The sequence below is a fragment of the Pan paniscus genome, chromosome 2, assembly GCF_029289425.2.
Source record: "Pan paniscus chromosome 2, NHGRI_mPanPan1-v2.0_pri, whole genome shotgun sequence".
Classification (NCBI taxonomy): domain Eukaryota; kingdom Metazoa; phylum Chordata; class Mammalia; order Primates; family Hominidae; genus Pan; species Pan paniscus.
In genome coordinates, this window is record NC_085926.1 from 14,973,215 (window position 1) to 14,993,471 (window position 20,257).

Consider the following 20,257-nt stretch of genomic DNA (forward strand, 5'->3'; position numbering starts at 1 on the left):
TACAGCCTGCCTTAGTGGCAGGTGCTCTTGTCTCAAAGCCAGAGAACCTAGGTGTTAGTTTCAGCCTCACCACTAATGCACTGTGACTTCAGGAGCTCCCTCCCCTCAGTGGCTTTGGGGAAGGGGTGGGACTTAGAGTTGAAGTCATTCTATGGACCTATTACAGTGTTCTTCGTTTGCTCTGACTACATTTGCCTATCTTCCTGCCAGAATGGGAGGCTTCTGAGTCCAGAGCTCAATCTTGTATTCATGTGCCCGGTGCGTGTTGGGTGGATATGGTTAAATGAGCCCAGTTTTGTTGTTCTTGTGGGTCTTTTCTATGTAATACAGTCCATATATTCTTGCCTACACTTTAAGTGAAAGAGGAACTTGTAAAGACCTCCTATCTTTAAGAATATTAGGGCCAGGCATGGTAGCTCACACCTGTAATTCCAGTGCTTTGAGAGGCCCAGGTGGAAGGATCACATGAGTTCAGGTATCAGCCTGGGCAACATAGTAAGACCCTGTGTCTACAAAAACTAAATTAAAGAAAAAATTTGACTGGGCGTGGTGGCTCACGACCTGTAATCCCAACGCTTTGGGAGGCTGAGGGAGGCGGATCACATGAGGTCAGGAGCTTGAGACCAGCCTGGCCAACATGGTGAAACCCCATCTCTACTAAAAATACAAAATTAGCAGGGTGTGGTGGCAGGCACCTGTAATCCCAGCTACTCGAGAGGTGGAGGTAAGAGAATCGCTTGAACCTGGGAGATGGAGGTTGCAGTGAGCCGAGATTGCACTCCAGCCTGGGCGACAAGAGCAAGACTCCACCTCAAAAAAAAAAAAAAAAAAAAAAAAAAAAAAAAAAAATTACTGGGTGTGGTGGCACATACCTGTAGTCCTGGCTACTCTGAGAGGCTGAGGCAGGAGGATCACTTGAGCCCAGGAGGTCAAGGCTGCAGTGAGCCATGATTGCACCACTGGCACTGCAGCCTGAGTGACAGAGCCAGACCTTGTCTTTATTTAATAAAAAGAAGAATATTAGATTACTGCACCGTTAGGTTGAAGATGCTATATGCAGAACATGGTGTTTCTGGGCTCTCCAGGTCTTTCCTCCTCTCCTTGTAGGTTTAAAAATGTTTTGAGTTGGTTGGACTCCATGGTAACATTCTTGTGAACTTTCAGTTGAGGAAAGGTGATCTTTAAGGGGAAAGGGGTGGAGGGAGAGAGAGTTTAACAGTGGCAGCAATCTAGGTGAAGGGAGAACTTTATAAAGCAGAGTACATCTTCCCTAGAAGCAATTAGTCATATTATTAGACAAACTGTTTCAGCAGCTGGCAAAACAGCAGGAACATGTCGATTTTGCTTCCTTGGTTACAGGCAGTGATAGTGTACTTGACCTTCCGCAGAGCTGGGTCACAGAGAGGGCATCTTTAAACAGCCCTGTCTGGTTTGGGTGAATGGAATCTGCACTGGCAGGGTTTGAAAGCAAATGCCTGTGAGTTCCCTCAACCAACCTCTGGCCTTTTGGGTTGGACTCTCTTTGGCCTGGGAGGTTGCTGAGGAAAAATATAAATAAAGCTGCAGGGAGCCATTGGCATGGTAAGTGTGAGTGTCCTAAAGAAAACAAGACTGCAGTATTGAAGTCTGTTCTCTTTCCCTGTGTTTCTGGGGGAGAAGCCTTGTAATGCAATGTATTTCAGTAGTCACTTATTTTTACAGCAGTTAGTATAATAGCAGTGGATTTAGACACCTATTGTATATTTGAAGAAATTCAATTTAATGTCTTGCTATGCTAAGCTCTTAGCAAATCGTTTCTTAATAGGAACTTGTATTTGAATATGCTGGGTAAATTCAGGTGGGGCAAAAGTTGTTTGTTGTTTTTGGCAGGTTACTCTGCCTGTGAACAGTTTATGAACCATATTGCTCTTAAATATCTCATTGTTTTACATAATTGTGGGGAGTGGTTGTTGACTTGGGATTTTTGTTTTCTTGTGACAAGAAATTTAGCGCTAAGTTTTATCTTTTTAAAATCTCTATTGCCAACTGTAAAATTCAAAACTGGCTAATGAATTCTGATATAAATGATGCTGGTTTATAATATTTAGGTTTCATTCCCTCACTAGCTTTACTGTAAAGAAGAGCTGGATATATATGTCATCAAGAGAAGTAGTTCTTTACTAACACTGTTATTGTAAGGTTCCAGTCCTTTGAGGACTGGAACTGCACGTAAAAGTCAGCAGCCTCCTGTGGATTCTTCTCGCTGATGCAAGTTGCTGCACAAAGGGGGTTAATCTCTTTGCCCATTGGCCCTTCAACACACTTACTATTTAATGGTCCTTTGAAATAAACTAAAGGAGGGTATGTGGTACATTTCAGTTCAAGCTGGAGGTGTCCCCTGCCTAACACCCTTTACCCTACTTAAGGGTTTACATTGTTCATGATTTCACCGAAGTGTTGAGAAGTACTGAGTTCCTGTTTGAGATTTGTAACACTAGATCTGCACAATGTTTTTTCACAGAGTGTAACTCTGTTATCCTATTAGTAACCCATGAGAATTTTTGTAGCCAAAATCCAGAATAAATTATAGATTTGGAAACTCTTAATATTGCACATTTAATTCAATGAAATGAGCATCTTTTTCTCTTTTTTAATCCCTTTTTTCTTTTTTTTTTTTTCTTTTTCTTTTTTTTTTTGGGAGATAGGGTCTTGCTATCTCAAAGGCTGGAGCATAGTGGTGCCATCATAGCTTACTGTCACTATAGCCTCAAACTCCTGAGCTCAAGTGCTCCTTCCGTCTCAGCCTCCTAAGCAGGTGGGACTGCAGGCATGCGACACCACGCCTGGATAATGTTTTTAATTTTTAGTAGGGATGGGGTCTTGCAATGCTGTCCAGGCTGGTACTCAAACTCCTGGCCTCAAGTGATCTTCCTACCTCGCCCTCCCAAACTGCTGTGATTATAGACATGAGCCGCTGCACCTGGCCTGTGAGCATCTTCTTCAACCTAGATGTTCATTTTTCAGCAAGTGATTCCATGTAAACGTCAGAAATTTTTCCTGACAATTATTTCCTTATAAAACAAACAAACAACAAAAACAACAACAACAAAAACCCTGCTGCCAAAGCAATGTCATGCCATTACGGAATAGAGGAGGTTCTCATTCCAGGGTGAAGATGTATGAACTTCCTCAGCAGCCTCATAAACCCCCCTGTGTCGGTGGAAGCCAGTACTCCTTGGTTTATATAATGAACTGCCAGGGCAGGTGTTGTGCTGTACCTCCAGGGTGTGTAATTAGCAGACAGGCACAAGAGTAGAGTAAAGCAAAGCAAAGTCTAGGCAGAGTCCCAGGATCAAAGGCTGTAAGACAGAGACTGCTTATTCATCCCCTAAGGTATTCATTCCCTAAGTGTTCATTCACTAAGCATTCATTGTGGGCCTAATATGTGCCTGGCCTTGGGAATAAACAGAGAAATAGGAAATGTGGTGCTCTGTGGAGAGTACTAAGGTGCAGGGACTGTGGGAACCCAGAGGAGGGCATTTGTATTAACCTGAGGGGTGTCAGGAAAGGCTGGCCAGAGGAGCATGGCTTTTATTAAATTATTTAGTGTTTAATAAAACATTTGTGTGTTCTGCAAGCGTGGTTACCTTTACAAAGGATGTGAAATGGAACAGATGATTTTACCCTCTAAGTATGAGTTGCAGACCAAGCCTTGGAAGGCCTGTGTCTAAAGATATTTCACACCCAGCTTGCCCATGGTTTTAATTGAGTCCTTTGGACTGGCAGTTTTCCTGTCAAGGTAAAATGCCCTAACCAAGGTATAACACACACCTGGGTGTTGTCAGGCATTTATACAGTGTAAACTAAGTGATCCTGTCCTTTGCAACTTGAGCAGGTTGAAAGGGTAGAAAATAGGATAAGGCAGAAGCCAAGACTGACATTAGGCACTGAGGTGTGGGCAGGAAAAAATAGAAAGGAAATGCTTCAGCTAGTCAGAAATGCATCTAATATTTTTATATCCTTTTTACCAAACTGACTTTTTATTGCTGTGCTGATGAGTCTCAATAAAATATTTCTGGGAAAAAAGGCCAAGCATGGTGGCTCACGTCTGTAGTCCTAGCCCTTTGGGAGGCCAAGACAGGCGGATCACCTGAGGTCAGGAGTTCAACACCAGCCTGGCCAACATGGTGAAACCCCGTCTCTACTAAAAATACAAAAATTAGCCGGGCATGGTGGTGGGTGCCTGTAATCCTAGCTGCTCGGGAGGCTGAGGCAGGAGAATCGCTTGAACCTGGGAGGCGGAGGTTATGGTGAGCCGAAGCTGCATCACTGCACTCCAGCCTGGGTAACAAGAGCAAAACTCCATCTCAAAAAAAAAAAAAAGAAATGTTTCTGGAAAAAAAGTAAATTTCCTTCCTTGATGTCTATTCATAATTATCAGACTGTAAATTCATACAACTGCAAGAATTTCTTAGCGGTCCCATCATAACATCACTTTGCCTTCATGCAAGACCATATCTCAGCTGCCTCTGGTGCCACTAGAACATACCTTTTTTCTAATGGCTTCAGGAGTAGGGGATCCCAAACATTTTCTGTTTAACCTGTCACTTCCAGAGTTAGTCGTCTTTTCACTGAATCTCAGGGCTATTCACTCAATCTAAATTTATTACTGAGCCTACAGGGAGCCCATTGCCAGTGTGACCCATGCCCCCTCTCAGGTAAAAGGTCTTTTGGGCTTCTCATATCAAGGGAATAAATAAAATTTGCAGATGTATCCCTGAACAGGTGAGGAAGCCAAAATCCAGGGAGTTTAAACTGTACCTCAGGCAAGGTAGCAAAGCCAAGGAACAGCAGTCTCAGCACCCAACCTGTGCTTTCCAGTAGCTGTTTGTCCTCCACAGCAGCTTAGAGGCAGGGCCACATCTGGTTGCCCTGTGCGCACAGCCCCAACATGGCACAGAGTAAGTGCTTACCAGGTTCCGGTAAAGCATAGACCACTGTCACTTTGTCTTAATGACATAGAAAACTTTCTGAGATATGTGAAATACTTTTTGAATAGTGTTTTTAAATTTTTGTTTTTTTATCCACTCATCTGCGTACTGATTTTAAATAAACTTTTTATTGTAGTATAACATACCTGTTTAAAATTCATCAGCTTATGATGAATTATCACAGAGAAAACATTTCCATATACTCACCACCCAAGTTAAGAACAGAATAGAAATTTCCTGCAGCCCAGAAGCTCTCCTTATGCCCCCTCCCAATCATTACCTGCACCTTCTTCCTTAAAGATGAACTCTACCCCAGCCCCTTACACCATGGGTTGAATTCGTTGTTGTTGTTGTTTATTCATTCTTTTTTTTTTTTTTTTTGAGGCAGAGTCTCACCCTGTCGCCAGGCTGGAGTGCAGTGGTGCAATCTCAGCTCACTGCAACCTCCGCCTCCTGGGTTTAAGCGATTCTTCTGCCTCAGACTCCCGAGTAGCTGGGACTACAGATGTGCACCACCACGCCCAGATAATTTCTGTATTTTCAGTAGAGATGGGGTTTCACCATGTTGGCCAGGATGGTCTCAATCTGTTGACCTCATGATCCGCCAACCTCGTCCTCCCAAAGTGCTGGGTCTGCAGATGTGAGCCGCCACGCCCAACCTATTCATTCTTTAACAAAAAAAAAAAAAAAAAAAGCCAGCTGTGGTGGAGTGTACCTGTAGTCCCAGCTACTCAGGAGGCTGAGACAGGAGGATCGCTTGAGCCCAGGAGTTCCAGGCTGCAGTGAGCTATGATTGTGCCACTGCACTTCAGCCTGGGTGACAGAACAAGACCCTGTCTCTAAAAAAAGAAAAGAAAAATTCACAGCTCTATTAAGATATAATTCATATACCATACAATTCACTTTTTTTTTTTTTTTTTTTTTTTTGAGATAAGTTCTCATTCTGTCACCCAGGCTGGAGTGAATTTGCACAATCATAGCTCACTGCAGCCTTGACCCTCCGGTTGAGTTGAACCCTCTGGGTTCAAGTGAGTCTCCCACCTCAGCCTCCTAAGCAGCTGAGACCACAGACACACGCCATCACGCCTGGCTAGTTTTTTTAATTTTTTAATAGAGACCAAGTTTCACTATGTTGCCCAGGCTGGCAGTTCACCTATTTAAGGTGTAGAATTCTGTGGCTTTTAGTATATTTACAATATTGTGCAGCCATCACTAATACCTAATTTCAGAACATCTTCTTTACCCCCTCAAAAAAAAAAAAAAAAGACCCCACACTCCTTAGCTGTCACCCCCCAGCCCTAGGCAACTGCTAATTTACTTTCTATCTTTATATTTGTTCTGGACATTTCATATAAATTGAATCATATATGGTCTTTTGTGACTGGCTTCTTTTACCTAGCATAATGTCTTTAAGGCTTATCCATGTTGTAGCATGTACCAGTACTTCGTTTCATTATTGCCAAATAGTATGCCATTGTATGGATATAGAACATTTTATCTATTCATCAGTTAATGGACTTGGGCGTTTTTACTTTTTGGCTATTAGGAATAATGCTGTGAACATTGTGTACCAGTTTTTCCGTGGACACGTTTTCATTACGTGTGTGTGTGTGTGTGTGTGTGTACACCTAAGAGTGGAATTGCTGGTCAAATAGTAACTATTTTCAAACTTTTGAGGAACTGCCAGACTGTTTTTCAAAGAGACTGCACCATTTTATGTTCCCACCAGCTGTGTATGAAGGATCTGGTTTCTCCTCAACCTTGCTAACATTTGTTATCCTGCATCTTTTTTATTGTAGCATCCCTAGAGGGTGTGAAGTGGTATCTCATTGTGATTTTTATTTGTATTTCCAGTGATATTGAATATTTTTTCAAGTGCTTATTGGCCATTTTGTATATCTTCTTTGGAGACATGTCTGTTCAATCCCTTTGCTCATTTGTAATTGGTTTTTGTCTTCTTTTCATTGAGTTATAAGGGTTCTTCATATATTCTGAATAAAAGTCCCTTATCAAATATGATTTGAGAATTCTTTTCTCCCATTGTATCAGTTTTCTTTTTCACTTTCTTACCGTCTTGAAGCACAAAAGATTTTAATGTTGGTAAAACCCATTTTATGTATTTTGTTGTTGTTGCTTTTGCTTCAAGTGTAATACATTAAGAAACCATTGCCTAATCCAAGGTCATGAAGATTTGCACCTGTGTTTTTTAATTTTTGTATATGAGGTTGAATTTAATATTTTAAAATAAAATACAAAGAATTTTCTGTTTGAGAGACACATTAGCACATTGTATCATGTGTAGCAAAGACAGTTATATAGTTTTTATAACTTAGGTTTAGAAAAATTTTCAGGTTTGTGACAGTATCAGTTATCATTTGCTGAATGTAACTAATGTTTAACTTACTATTCATTAACCTTCACACCAGTGCCATAAAGTAGTAACAATATGTCCATGTTGAATTTGAGGAAATTTTGAAGTTTCACATTTTAGCTATTAGAGGGTTTATTTGTTTATTTTTTGAGACGGAGTCTCGCTCTGTCCCCCAGGCTGGAGTGCAGTGGTGCGATCTCAGCTCACTTGCAAGCTCTGCCTCCCAGGTTCACACCATTCTCCTGCCTCAGCCTCCCGAGTAGCTGGGACTCCAGGCGCCCACCGCCATGCCCAGCTAATTTTTTGGTAGAGACAGGGTTTCACCGTGTTAGCCAGGATGGTCTCAATCTCCTGACCTCGTGATCCACCCGCCTCGGCCTCCCAAAATGCTGGGATTACAGGTGTCAGCCACCGCGCCTGGCTAGAGGGTTAATGACTTGTTTAAGGTGACAGTACAAGTTTCAGAGCCCAGGTCTGTCAGATTCCATAGCCTGTGGGTACTCCAATAATGTTGATGGCTTTAAAACTTCTTGCAAATAAAGTAAGGACCTGAGCCAAAATTTGGCCTGTTATTCTGCCAGTGAAGAATTTTCAATACAGTCACAAACCAAATGTGAACCACATAATGACGGTTCTGTCAGTGCTTGAGTGCCTATAGGAAGGAAGGTAGTCCCATAAGATTATAACTGTATTTTTACTGTACCTTTTCTATGTTTAGATACACAGATACTTACCATTCTGTTAGAGTCGGTTATAGTATTCACCACAGTCACATGCTGTACAGGTTTATAGCCTAGGGGCAATAGGCCATACCACATAGCCTAATGTGTAGTAGGCTATGCCATCTAGGTTTGTTGTAAGTACATGTTATCATGTTCACATGATGAAATGACCTAATGACACATTTCTCAGAACATATTCCTGTCTTTAAGCAACACATAACTGTATCTAAAACTGGCAGAATTAACTTGCAGACTAATAGACTCAACCAAAAATTTAAATGTTCATTATTAAAGGATGCAATGAATATGCTCTGATAAAGTGATTGGCCAGCCTTTTCTTTTCAGTTATAAATAAACAGAGCTAGCAGTTATGTGTACATGGATCCTGGGAGACATACCTTGCAGGATCTCAGCCTCACCATACCTCCTATAAAATGGTTGTGCTTATCCTGCCTATTTCTTAGCCAAGAGAGAGCTAATCCATATTTTTTAAGCTAAAAGTCACTGTAAAAATACTGGATTCTGTTGACTTCATTGTAGTGAATTTGTTGTTAAAATGTATGCTTATGAAAGAAAAAAAATTTAATAGCCCAGTAATGAATTAATTGATAATATTTTATCAAATTGAGATATAATTCACATACCATAAAATTCATTTTTTTAAAATATACAGCTTAGTGGGTTTTAGTACATTCACAAGAGTATGCAACCATCACCACTATCTAAATCCAGAATGTTTTTATCAAGCCCCCACTAAAAAACCCACATCTCTTAGCAATTATTCTTGCTACCCCTGTTCCCCTATCACCTGGCAACCACTAATCTACTTTCTGTCCCCATGGATTTGCCTATTCTGGACATTTTAAATAAATAGAATCATGCAATATATGGTGGTCTTTTGTGGCTGAGTCTTCCATGTTGTAGCATGTATCAGCACTTCATTCCTTTTTATTGCCAAATAATATTCCATTACATGGATATACCATGTTTTATTTATCCATTCATCATTTGGGAGATATTTGAGTTGTTTCTACTTTTTGCCTGTTATCACTAATGCTGCTGTGAACATTTGTATACAAGCTTTTGTGTAGACATGTGTTTTTCTTTGTCTTGAGTATATACCTAGGAGTGAAATTATGGGTCATATGGCAACTCTGTGTTTACCCTTTGAGGAACAACCAGACTGTTTTCCAAAGTAACTGTACCATTCTACATTACTACCAGCAATGTATGAAGGTTCTCATCTCCACATTTTCACCAATACTTGTTATTGTCCATCTTTAACATTGTAGCCATCCTAGTGGATATGAAGTGGTATCTCATCATGGTCTTGATTTGCATTTCCCTAACAACTAATGACCTTGGAACATCTTTTCCTGTGCTTATTGGCCATTTGTATATCTTCTAGGAGAAATTTCTGTTTAACTCTTTGCTCATTTTTAAATTGGGATTTTTGTCTTGTTATTAAGTTGTAATGATATATGATTTGCACTTTTTTTTTCCCCCATTTTATAGGTTGTCTTTTCACTTCCTTGATGGTGTCTTTTGAAACACAAAACTCATTAATTTGAGTTCAGGTACGCTGGCTCACACGTGTAATCCCAACACTTTGGAAGGCCAAGGAGGAAGGATCACATGAGCCAGGAGTTGGAGACAAGCCTGGGCAACATAGGGAGACCTCATCTCTGCAAAAATATTTAAAATTAGGTGGCACACGCCCATAGTCCCAGTTACATGGGGGGCTGAGGTAGGGAGATCACTTGAACCTGGGAGGTTGGTTGAGGCTGCAGTGAGCCAAGATTGTGCCCCTGCATTCTGGCCTGGGCATCCAGGAGTGAGACCGTGTCTCAAAAAAAAAAAAAAAAATTTTTTTTTAAGGCCGGGTGCAGTGGCTCACGCCTGTAATCCCAGCACTTTGGGAGGCCCAGGCGGGTGGATCACCTGAGGTCAGGAGTTGGAGACCAGCCTGACCAACATGCAGAAACCCTGTCTCTACTGAAAATACAAAATTAGCCTGGTGTGGTGGCTCATGCCTATAATCTCAGCTACTCAGGAGGCTGAAGCAGGAGAATCACTTGAACCCAGGAGGCAGAGGTTGCGATGAGCCGAGATCGCACCATTGCACTCCAGCCTGGGCAACAAGAGTGAAACTCCGTCTCAAAAACAAACAAAAAAGATTTAAATTGGCCCGGCATGGTAGCACACACCTGTGATCCTAGCTGCTCAGGAAGCTGAGGTTGGGAGGATTGCTTGGGCCCAGGAGGATGAGGCTGCAGTGAACCATAATTGTGCTACTGCGCTCTAGCACAGGCAACAGAGTAAGAGATCTTGTCCCCCCCCAAAAAAAAGTTTCTAGTTTTAATGATTATTTTCTAATTTTTCTTGTGCTATTTTTGCTTTTGGTGTCATCTAAGAAACAATCACCTAATTCAAGTTCACGAAGATTTACACCTGTGTTTTCTGAGAGTTTTATAGTTTTAACTCTTACATTTAGATCTTTGATCCATTTTGATTTTTTTTTTTTGTAATAGTGCAAGGTAGGTGTCCAGATTTGTTCCCCTCCATTTGATTTCCACTTGTCCCATCACCATTTGTCGAAGACTGTTCTTTGCCTATTGAATTATCGTGGCACCTTTATCAAATTTGAACATATAGGTGAGGGTTTATTTCTGCATTCTCTGTTATATTCCATTGGTCTGTATGTCTTGTCTTTATGCTGGTACTGCAATTTTTTAAAGTTACAAATTGAGTTTATAATTGCATATATTTACAGTACAAAGTGATGTTATGATCCGTGACTACAATGTGTAAAAATTAAATCAAGCTCATTAACATATCCATCACCTTAAATACTTACTTTTGCCATGAGAACATTTGAAATTTACTCTTAGCAATTTTGAAATGTACAATAGGCTATTATTAACTATATTCGCCATGCTGTGCAATAGGTCTAAAAAAAAGAAAAGTATTCCTCCTAAGATTTTGTACCTTTTGACCTGACTTTCATCTCCCCATTCCCCCTGCCCCTCAGCCTCTGTTAACTACCATTTTACTCTGGTTTTATGAGTTTGATTCTTTTAGATTCCACATTTAAGTAAGAACATGTGGTATTTGTCTTTCTGTGCCTGGCTTATTTCACTTACCATAATGTTCTCCAGTTCCATCCGTATTGTCAGAAATGACAGAATTTCCTTCTTTTTAAAGGCTGAATAGTATTCCATTGTGTGTATATACCACATTTTCTTTATTCATTCATCTATTGATGGACTTGTTGGTTGATTATGTAACTTGGCTATTGCAAACAGTGCTGCAGAGAACATGGGAGTGCAGACATCTCTTCAACAAACTGATTTCAAATCTTTTTGGGTAAATACCCAGAAGTGTGATTGCTGGATTCCACACAGTTTTAATTACCGTAGCTTTGTAAATAAGTTTTGAAATAAGGAAGTGTGAGACCTCCAACTTTGTTCTTTTTCAAGATTGTTTTGGATACTCTGGGTCCCATGCATTCCCATATGAATTTTAGGATCATTTTGTCAATTTATGCAAAAAAGCACCTGAAATTTTGATAGGGATTACATTGAATCTTTAGATCAATTTGGGGAATATCACCATCTTAACAATATTAAGTCACAAATGTCTTTCTATTTATTTAGGTTTTTTTTTTTTTTTTTTTTTTTTTTTTGATGGAGTCTTGCTCTGTTGCCAAGGCTGGAATGCAGTGGCACAATGTCGGCTCACTGCAAGCTCTGCCTCCCGGATTCACACCATTCTCCTGCGTCAGCCTCCTGAGTAGCTGGGACCACAGGCACCCACCACCACGCCCGGCTAATTTTTTGTATTTTTAGTAGAGACAGGGTTTCACCGTGTTAGCCAGGGTGGTCTCAATCTCCTGACCTCGTGATGCACCTGCCTCGGCCTCCCAAAGTGCTGGGATTACAGGCGTGAGCCACCGTGCCCAGCCTATTTAGGTGTTTTAAATTTCTCATAGCAATATCTTATAGTTTTCAGTATTCAAATCTTGCATTTCTGTTGCTAAATTTATTTTATTTCTAAATATATTATCCTTTTTGATGCATGGTCAGTGGGATTGCTTCCTTAATTTCATTTTCAGATTGCTCATTGCTAATATATAAAAATACAATTGATTATTGTGTTTTTGTTTTGGCTTTTTTTTTTTTTTGGTTTTTTTTTTGGAGACAGAGTTTCACTCTTGTCGCTCAGGCTGGAATGCAATGGCGCGATCTTGGCTCACTGCAACCTCCGCCTCCTGGGTTCAAGCAATTCTCCTGTCTCAGCCTCCTGAGTAGCTGGGATTACAGGCCCCGCCATCATACCTGGCTTATTTTTGTGTTTTTTAGTAGAGATGGGGTTTCACCATGTTGGCCAGGCTGGTCCTGAACTCCTGACCTCAGGTAATCCACCTGCCTTGGCCTCCCAAAGTGCTGGGATTACAGGTGTGAGCCACTGTGCCTGGCCTTGTTTTTTTGTTTTTGAAAGAGTCTTGCCCAGGCTGTGTAGTGACACAATCATGGCTCACTGCAACCTAGAACTGGGCTCAAGCAATCCTCCCACCTTAACCTACTGAGTACCCGGGACTTACAGGCATGTACCACCACACACACCTGATTTTTTAATTTTTTTGTAGAGATGGGTCTTGCTTTGTTGTCCAGACTGGTCTTAAACTCCTGACCTCAAGTGATCCTCCTACCTCGGTCTCCCAAAGTGCCAAGGGCCACTGCACCTGGCCAGTTTTTGTGTTTTGATCTTATATCCTGCAACCCTGAAACTCGTCTACTTGCTCTGATGGGTTTTTTGTGGATTCTGTGGGATTTTTTCTATATGAGATCATGTTATTTGCAAACAGAGATAGTTTTCTTCCTTTCTATTCTGAATGTTTTTATTCTTTTTCTTTCCTAATTGCCCTGGCTAGAACCCCTAGTGCAATGTTGAGGTAGAGAGAATGGACATCCTCATCTTATTCTTAACCTTAGAAGGAAAGCTTTTAGTCTTTTACCGCTAAGTATACTGTTAGCTGTGAGTATTTTATAGAGACCCTTTATCAGATTGAGAACTTTCCTTTTATATCTCGTTTATTGAGTGTTTTTATCATGAAATGTTAGATTTTGTCAAATGCTTTTTCTCCATCAATTGAAATAATTATGTGGCTTCTGTCCTTTATTCCTTTAATGCAATGTATAGAACTGTTTGATTTTCATATTTGAACAAGCTTGCTTTCCTGGGATGAACCCCAGTTATTCGTGGTGTATAATCCTTTATATACCACTGGATTTGGTTTGCTAGTGTTTTGTAGAGGATTGTTTGTGTCTCTATTCATAAGAGATATTGGTCTGTAGTTTTCTTTTCCTGTGATGTCTTTGGTTTCAGTATCAGGTAATATTGGCCTCACAGAATTGGGAAGTGTTTTCTTCTAATTTTAGGAAGAGTTTTTTGTGAAGTGTTCACAATATACATTTTTTTTTTTTTTTTTTTGAGACAAAGTTTCACTCTTGTTGCCCAGGGTGGAGTACAATAGCATGATCTTGGCTCACTGCAACCTCCGCCTCCCGAGTTCAAGCGATTCTCCTGCCTCAGCCTCCCTAGTAGCTGGGATTATAGGCACGTGCCACCATGCCTGGCTAATTTTGTATTTTTAGTAGAGACAGGGTTTTACCATGTTGGTCAGGCTTGTCTCTAACTCCTGACCTGAAGTGATCCACCCACCTCGGCCTCCCAAAGTGCTGGGATTACAGGCGTGAGCTACCGCCGCCGACCCACAATACACTTTTTTTTTTTCTGTCACCCAGCCTGGAGTGCAGTGGCACAATCTCCGCTTACTGCAGCCTCCACCTCCCTGGTTCAAGCGATTCTCCTGCCTCAGCCACACGAGTAGCTGGGATCACAGGTGCGCACCATCGTGCCTGGCTAATTTTTTTTTTTTTTTTTTTTTTAAATGTAGAGATGGGGTTTTACCATTTTGGCCAGCTGGTCTCGAACTCCTGACCTCAAGTGATCTGCCCACCTTGGCCTCCCGAATGCTGGGATTATAGGTGTGAGCCAGCACACCCAGCCACAATACGCTTTCTATCAAGAAAAAACATATCTGCCTGCTTCAGATACCCAGGTGACCACTCAGCACCTTGTACCTTGCCTTTGGGATAGGTATTGACTAAATTTCAGACCTTGTGGTCCTGACAGGCTTTTCCCAGCTCCATCCCATTGGGGCTGAGAAATTACCAGAATGCTTTTATAAGTACTAATCCCAGTAGGTTTCAGTGTAATGTTGGTTTTGTTTGTCATCCCCTGCTGTGTTGTGAGAGCCTTTCTCGGGAAACCATATTAAAGGAATGTTTTACAGGTGGCTTTGGAGACAGGGATAACATTCAAAGATCATCTTTAAAATGTTGTTTTGGTAGGTTTTTAGTTTATTAAAGTGTGCAGAGCACAACTGCAAATTCCTTTGGTTTCTTCTTACATTTTCAACATTTGAAACAGCTGCTTTAAGATTGTATTTTCCTGGGGGGCATCCTGTAGCAACATCTCATTGTGATTGCTTTGTCATCATCCTTCTGGGTCCATACCTCAGAACCATACAAGTTCATCACTCCAGGCCACAGTGAAAGCAAGAGGCGTGGTCTTCAGGCCACCTCTGGGCATCATTCTGAACCCCATTGTGATCCAGCCCACTTCTCACCCACAGGTAACACGTACACAGACCTCTCGGCCGGAATCTCCAGGGATGACCAGCCCCTCCCCACGCATCCAGATAATCTCCACCGACTCTGCTGTAGCCTCACCTCAGCGCATTCAGGTACCTGCAACCTGCCAATGGCAACCCTGCCTTTCCAGAAGAACTCTTTCCAAAAACAAACCTTCCTAAGGGTTTCACTAGAGTTGTGCCTTTTGGGCATGAAATACAATACAACTTCATCAATTCTTTAAAAAAAATAAAGAAAAAATGCTTACATTTATTTAACCAACTTACATTTAAAGCAAAAGCCTAAACTGTTGTTTCAAACCATTGAGATGAAGTACCATTTTATTACTTATTTGCTTCTAAATTGAGAGGCAGTATATCTTAGTACTATAATTAAGAGCAAGGGCCCCTACTTGAAGTCAAATCCAGTGCCCCACTTAGCTTTGTTGACCTTGGTCAATTAACTTTTTAATGCCTCACTTTCTTCATTTGGAAAATAGACATAATAGTAGTATTTGCCTCACTAAGTTATTATGAAGAATCAAAGGGATATTGCTTATAAAGTGCTTAGAATGGTACCTGGCACATAATAATGTTCAATATTTACTAATTATATAATAACTTATTACTAATATTGTTATTAACTAATCGATATTCACTTATGGGAAGTTGTCTTCCCTAGGGCTCTGAACCTGCCTCTGGCCCATTGAGTGTTTTGACATCTTTGAACAAAGAGAAGGTAGGTGTATCAAGCTTGTAGGCAAAAAGCTGGGAGGAAGGGATAATATATTGATGACAAAGATTTATTGTTATCTCAACAAGCTGAATCAAAAAGCCAATTATAACGGTTGATTTCTCTGTTTTTCTTCTTGCAGTTTTATCAGTTTTTTTGCCTCACTTTGATGCTCTGTTGTTAGTTGCATATATGTTTTATGTTGTTATGTCTTTTTGGAGAATTAACCCTTTCTTGATCTTAGCCAAAAGGTCGAGAAGCGATGGAGAATTAACCCCTTTCTTGCTTGCTTTCTTGGTTGCTAGCTTTCTTTTTATTTATTTATTTATTTTTGAGACAGAGTCTTGCTATGTTGCCCAGGCTGGTCTTGAACTCCTGACCTCAAGTGATACTCCTGCCTCAGCTTCCCAAAGTGCTGGGATTACAGGCATGAGCCACCATGCCCAGCCACCCCTTTCTTATTATGTACCATTTCCCTTTATGTTTATTTTCCTTGTTCTGAAGTCTGCTTTGTCTGAAATTACTATAGTTACTCCAGCTTTCTTTTTATTAGTGTTAGTTGCTAGCATGGTATAACTTTCTCTATGTTTTGACATTTTTTCTTTTTTTTGAGACAGGGTCTTGCTCTGTCACCCAGGCTGGAGTGCAATGGCGTGAACACAGCTCACTGCAGCCTCTACCTCAGAGGCTCAAGCCATCCTCCCATCTACGCCTCCCAAGTAGCTGGGACTACAGGTGCATACCACCATGCCTGGATACACACACACATAATGGTTTTTTTTTTTTTTTTTTTAAATAGGGATGGGGTTTCACCATGTTGCCAAGGTGGGTCTCAAACTCCTGAGCTCAAGCAATCCACCTGCCTCAGCCTCCCAAAGTGCTGGGACTACAGGTGTGAGCCAGCGTGCCTGGCCAACTTTTTTTTTTTTTTTTTTTTTTTTTAGGAGAATCTTGCTCTGTTGCCCAGGCTGGAGTGCATTTACTATTCACAGACAGGATCATAGGGCACTACAACCTCAAACTCCTGAGCCCAAGCTGTCCTTCTGCCTCAGCCTCCCAAGTAGTTGGGACTACAAATGTGCACCACTGTCAGCTTTTCCATCCCTTTATTTTGCATCTGTCTGTGTCTTTATTTATAAAATGGGTCTCCTGTAGGCAATATGTATTGGGGTCTTGATTTTTTCCCATTTTTTTCCTACTTCCTACATGATTTCATAAGGGTCTTGTTTTTTTACCCAGCTGACAATCTGTCTTTTCATTGGTGGATGTGGATCAATTCATATTTAAAGTGATTGTTGATATATTTGGATTAATATCCTCCATTTAGGCTGGGTACAGTGGCTCATACTTGTAATCCCAGCACTTAGGGAGGCTGAAGAAGGCTTATTACTTGAGCCCAGGAGTTCGAGACCAGCCTGGGCAACAAAGTGAGATTGTATCTCTACAAAAAAACTAAAAAATTAGCCAGACATGGTGATGCATTCCTGTAGTCCTAGCTACTTGGGAGGCTTTGGTGGGAGGATTGCTTGAGCCCAGGAGGTTGAGGCTGCAGTGAGCTGTGATCATGCCACTGCACTCCAGCCTGGGCCACAGAGAGAGACCCTGTCTCAAAAAAATAAAATAGTAATTCAGAACTATTCATATGAGCTAAAATTTATACTTAAGTAAAAGATTTATTTACCATTTTGCAAAGGTCAGGATTTATTTACCTTTTTGCAAACCTTTTTTAAAGCAGGTTCTTTTTACCCTTTTTATTTTTAGTCAATAATCTTTGCTATTATCTTTTGGTATGCTCTAATATACCCTGACCTATCTTATAAACTTTATATATATGCTATATGTAAATTCTATGTATACTATAGGAAATTGTGTATATGTAGGTATATGAGTGGGCAGGTGGGTATGTGTGTGTATATAAATAGTATAGGAAATCTAAAGAGCTGGTTTTGGGTTGAGGGACAAACCCTTGAAGGGATTCTCATTGTACTCAGAACGAAATCCAAACTCGCAGCAGGGCCGTTCCACCTCCCTCTCTAGGTTCCTGGGCCATGCTGGTTGTCTGTGGGCCTGATAGCAGTTCCCAAGAGATTGTTCCTCCCAGGGCTTTCCATATACCAGAACATTTCTCTTTGCTGGGAACACTAAACATTTATTTGGCTGCTGTCTCCTCAGCCTTGAATCTTTTTTTTTTTTTAGAAGGCATTTCGCTCTTGTCGCCCAGGCTGGAGTACAGTGGCACAGTGTTGGCTCACTGCAACTTCTGCCTCCCAGGTTCAAGCAATTCGTCTGCCTCAGCCTCCCAAATAGCTGGGATTACAGACATGCGCCACCACGCCAGGCTAATTTTGTATTTTCAGTAGAGACAGAGTTTCACCATGTTGGCCAGGCTGGTCTCGAACTCCTGACCTCAGCTGATCAGCCTGCCTCGGCCTCCCAAAGTGCTGGGATTACAGGCACGAGCCACTGTGCCACCTAGCCCAAATCTCATCTTAAATGTCACCTTGTCACAGAGGTTTTCCCTGACCTCTCTTTTTTTTTTTTTTTTTTTTGAGGCGGAGTCTCGCTCTGTCGCCCAGGCTGGAGTGTAGTGGCGCGATCTTGGCTCACTGCAACCTCCGCCTCCCGGGTTCATGCCATTCTCCTGCCTCAGCCTGCCGAGTAGCTGGGAATACAGGTGCTCGCCACCACACCTGGCTAATTTTTTATATTTTTAGTAGGGACGGGGTTTCACCATGTTAGACAGGATGGTCTTGGTCTCCTGACCTTATGATCCACCCGCCTCGGCCTCCCAAAATTCTGGGATTACAGGCATGAGCCACTGTGCCCAGCCCCCTGACCTCTCTTTTTAAAGTTAAGTACTTTTGTTATTCAGGGTTACCCCAACCTGATCTTTTCCCTCATAACATGTACCATAAATTGAAATTGTTTACTGACTGGTTTGTTTCCTTGTGTATTGCCAGTCTCTTCCATTGAACTAAAAGTTTCATGAGGGCAGGAGCCATTTTCATATGCCACTGTCTAACACAGCGTCTGACAGAGTAGCCCCTCAGTAAATATTTTAGGAATGAATGAAAGAATGAGTAAGCCATGGTAAAAAGTCTTGACTTTTTCATCAGGAGCGATTTGATAAGATGAAAGGGATAAGACAAGACTGAGTGAGGAAAGGAGTATGTGAGAGCTTAGAGGGAAGAAATACTTTACCAAGGTCCTGTCATGTTCTGGGCAGTGTACCAAACAGTTTCACACACATCATATCATTTCACTTTCCTAGTCATCCTTTTTCATAGATATATAAATGGAGCTCAAGGGCTTATGTAACTGCTCCAAGTTGACACAGCTGGGAAGTAGAAGAGCAAGCATTCCTATTCATGTCTGTAGCTACCAAGCCCTTTCTCGGGTGTTTACAGTGAAAGAGGTGGCAAGGTGGATAGGGATAAACTGGAGAGGCTACCTCATCTAAAGAGGTAGCCAACCCACACCCAGCTCCAGCCACCTGGCACCATGGGGAGAACTTGAGCCCAGGATGACCTGAGCTTCCAGTTTGTCAAGAGAACTATAAATTTGATTTTGATTATGGGAAATACTCTATTTTTAGATGTTAGCAAACAGTTTTGTTTGTTTTTTTTTTTAATTAGGGGGCTGAGTGCAGTGGCTCACACCTGTGATCCCAGCACTTTGGAGGCTGATGTAGTTGGATCGCTTGATCTCAGGAGTTCAAGACCAGCCTGGGCAACCTAGTGAGACGTCATCTCTATAAAAAATACAAAAATTAGCCAGGCGTGCTGGCATGAGCCTGTAGTCCCAGTTACTCAGGAGACTGAGATGGGAGGATCACTTGAGGCTGACAGGTGGAGGTTGTAAAGAGCCAACATCGTGCTGCTGCACTCCAGCCTGGGTGACAGAATAAGACCTGGTCTCAAGAAAAAAAAAAACAAAAACTTTGGGTACTCAAACAAAAGTTATCCAGTGGCTGGTTTTTGCCTGCAGGCCATTTATTGGCAGGCTCTTCTTTGCAACAGAGATGTTGAACTGGCTGGAACAGAGTGGGTAACATGGGGGAGAATGGTGGTGTATAAGATCATTCCAGGCTCCTTTGGGATTAGAACTAGAGAGGACCTTAGCTTAGTAAAGTCAGTTCTGCTATAATGTGATGTGTGTTCCTGAAAATTCCCACACTTTGCCAAATTGTGCGATGAAAACCACAGGACTGATTGGAAAAAATGAAATTAGTGACACAATACTCAAAAACTTTGTCAGTAACGTATTAAAAAACAGATAGTGAATCTAATAAAACCTGCAAGTGGTTAAATACATAGTGACTATAATAAATATGGTACTTGGTCGGGCGCGGTGGCTCGTGCCTATAATCCCAGCACTTTGGGAGGCCGAGGTGGACGGATCACCTGAGGTTGGGAGTTTGAGACCAGCCTGACCAACATGGAGAAATCCCATCTCTACTAAAAATACAAAAAATTAGCGGGGCATGGTGACGCATACCTGTAATCCCAGCTACTTGGGAGGCTGAGACAGGAGAATGACTTGAACCTGGGAGGCGGAGGTTGCAGTGAGCCAAGATCGTGCCATTGCACTCCAGCCTGGGCAACAAGAGCGAAACTCCATCTCAAAAATAAATAAGTAAATACGGCACTTTACCTAGAAAAAGCCTTGTAGTTTCTTTGTGGAGGTAGGTGTAGGGAGGATTGCGTCTCATGAGTTACCGTGAGTGGTGGACATGGGGTGACCTGAAATCACCAGATGGATCGA

At 41.6% G+C, this 20,257-nt stretch overlaps 1 protein-coding gene across 8 annotated transcripts in view; it reads left to right on the forward strand.

Moving 5' to 3' along the window:
• Nucleotides 1-20,257, forward strand: part of NR2C2 (nuclear receptor subfamily 2 group C member 2) — a 104,554-nt gene that overhangs the window by 44,244 nt on the left and 40,053 nt on the right. For 5 of the 8 annotated variants that reach the window (XM_063602721.1, XM_034955884.3, XM_034955883.3 and 2 more), the window contains 2 exons: nt 14,764-14,874; nt 15,443-15,499. In XM_063602721.1, the coding sequence (XP_063458791.1) occupies nt 14,764-14,874; nt 15,443-15,499 (168 nt within the window). The remainder of the gene's footprint in view (nt 1-14,763; nt 14,875-15,442; nt 15,500-20,257) is intronic. The other 3 variants (XM_063602722.1, XM_034955886.3, XM_034955885.3) reach the window with 1 other exon arrangement.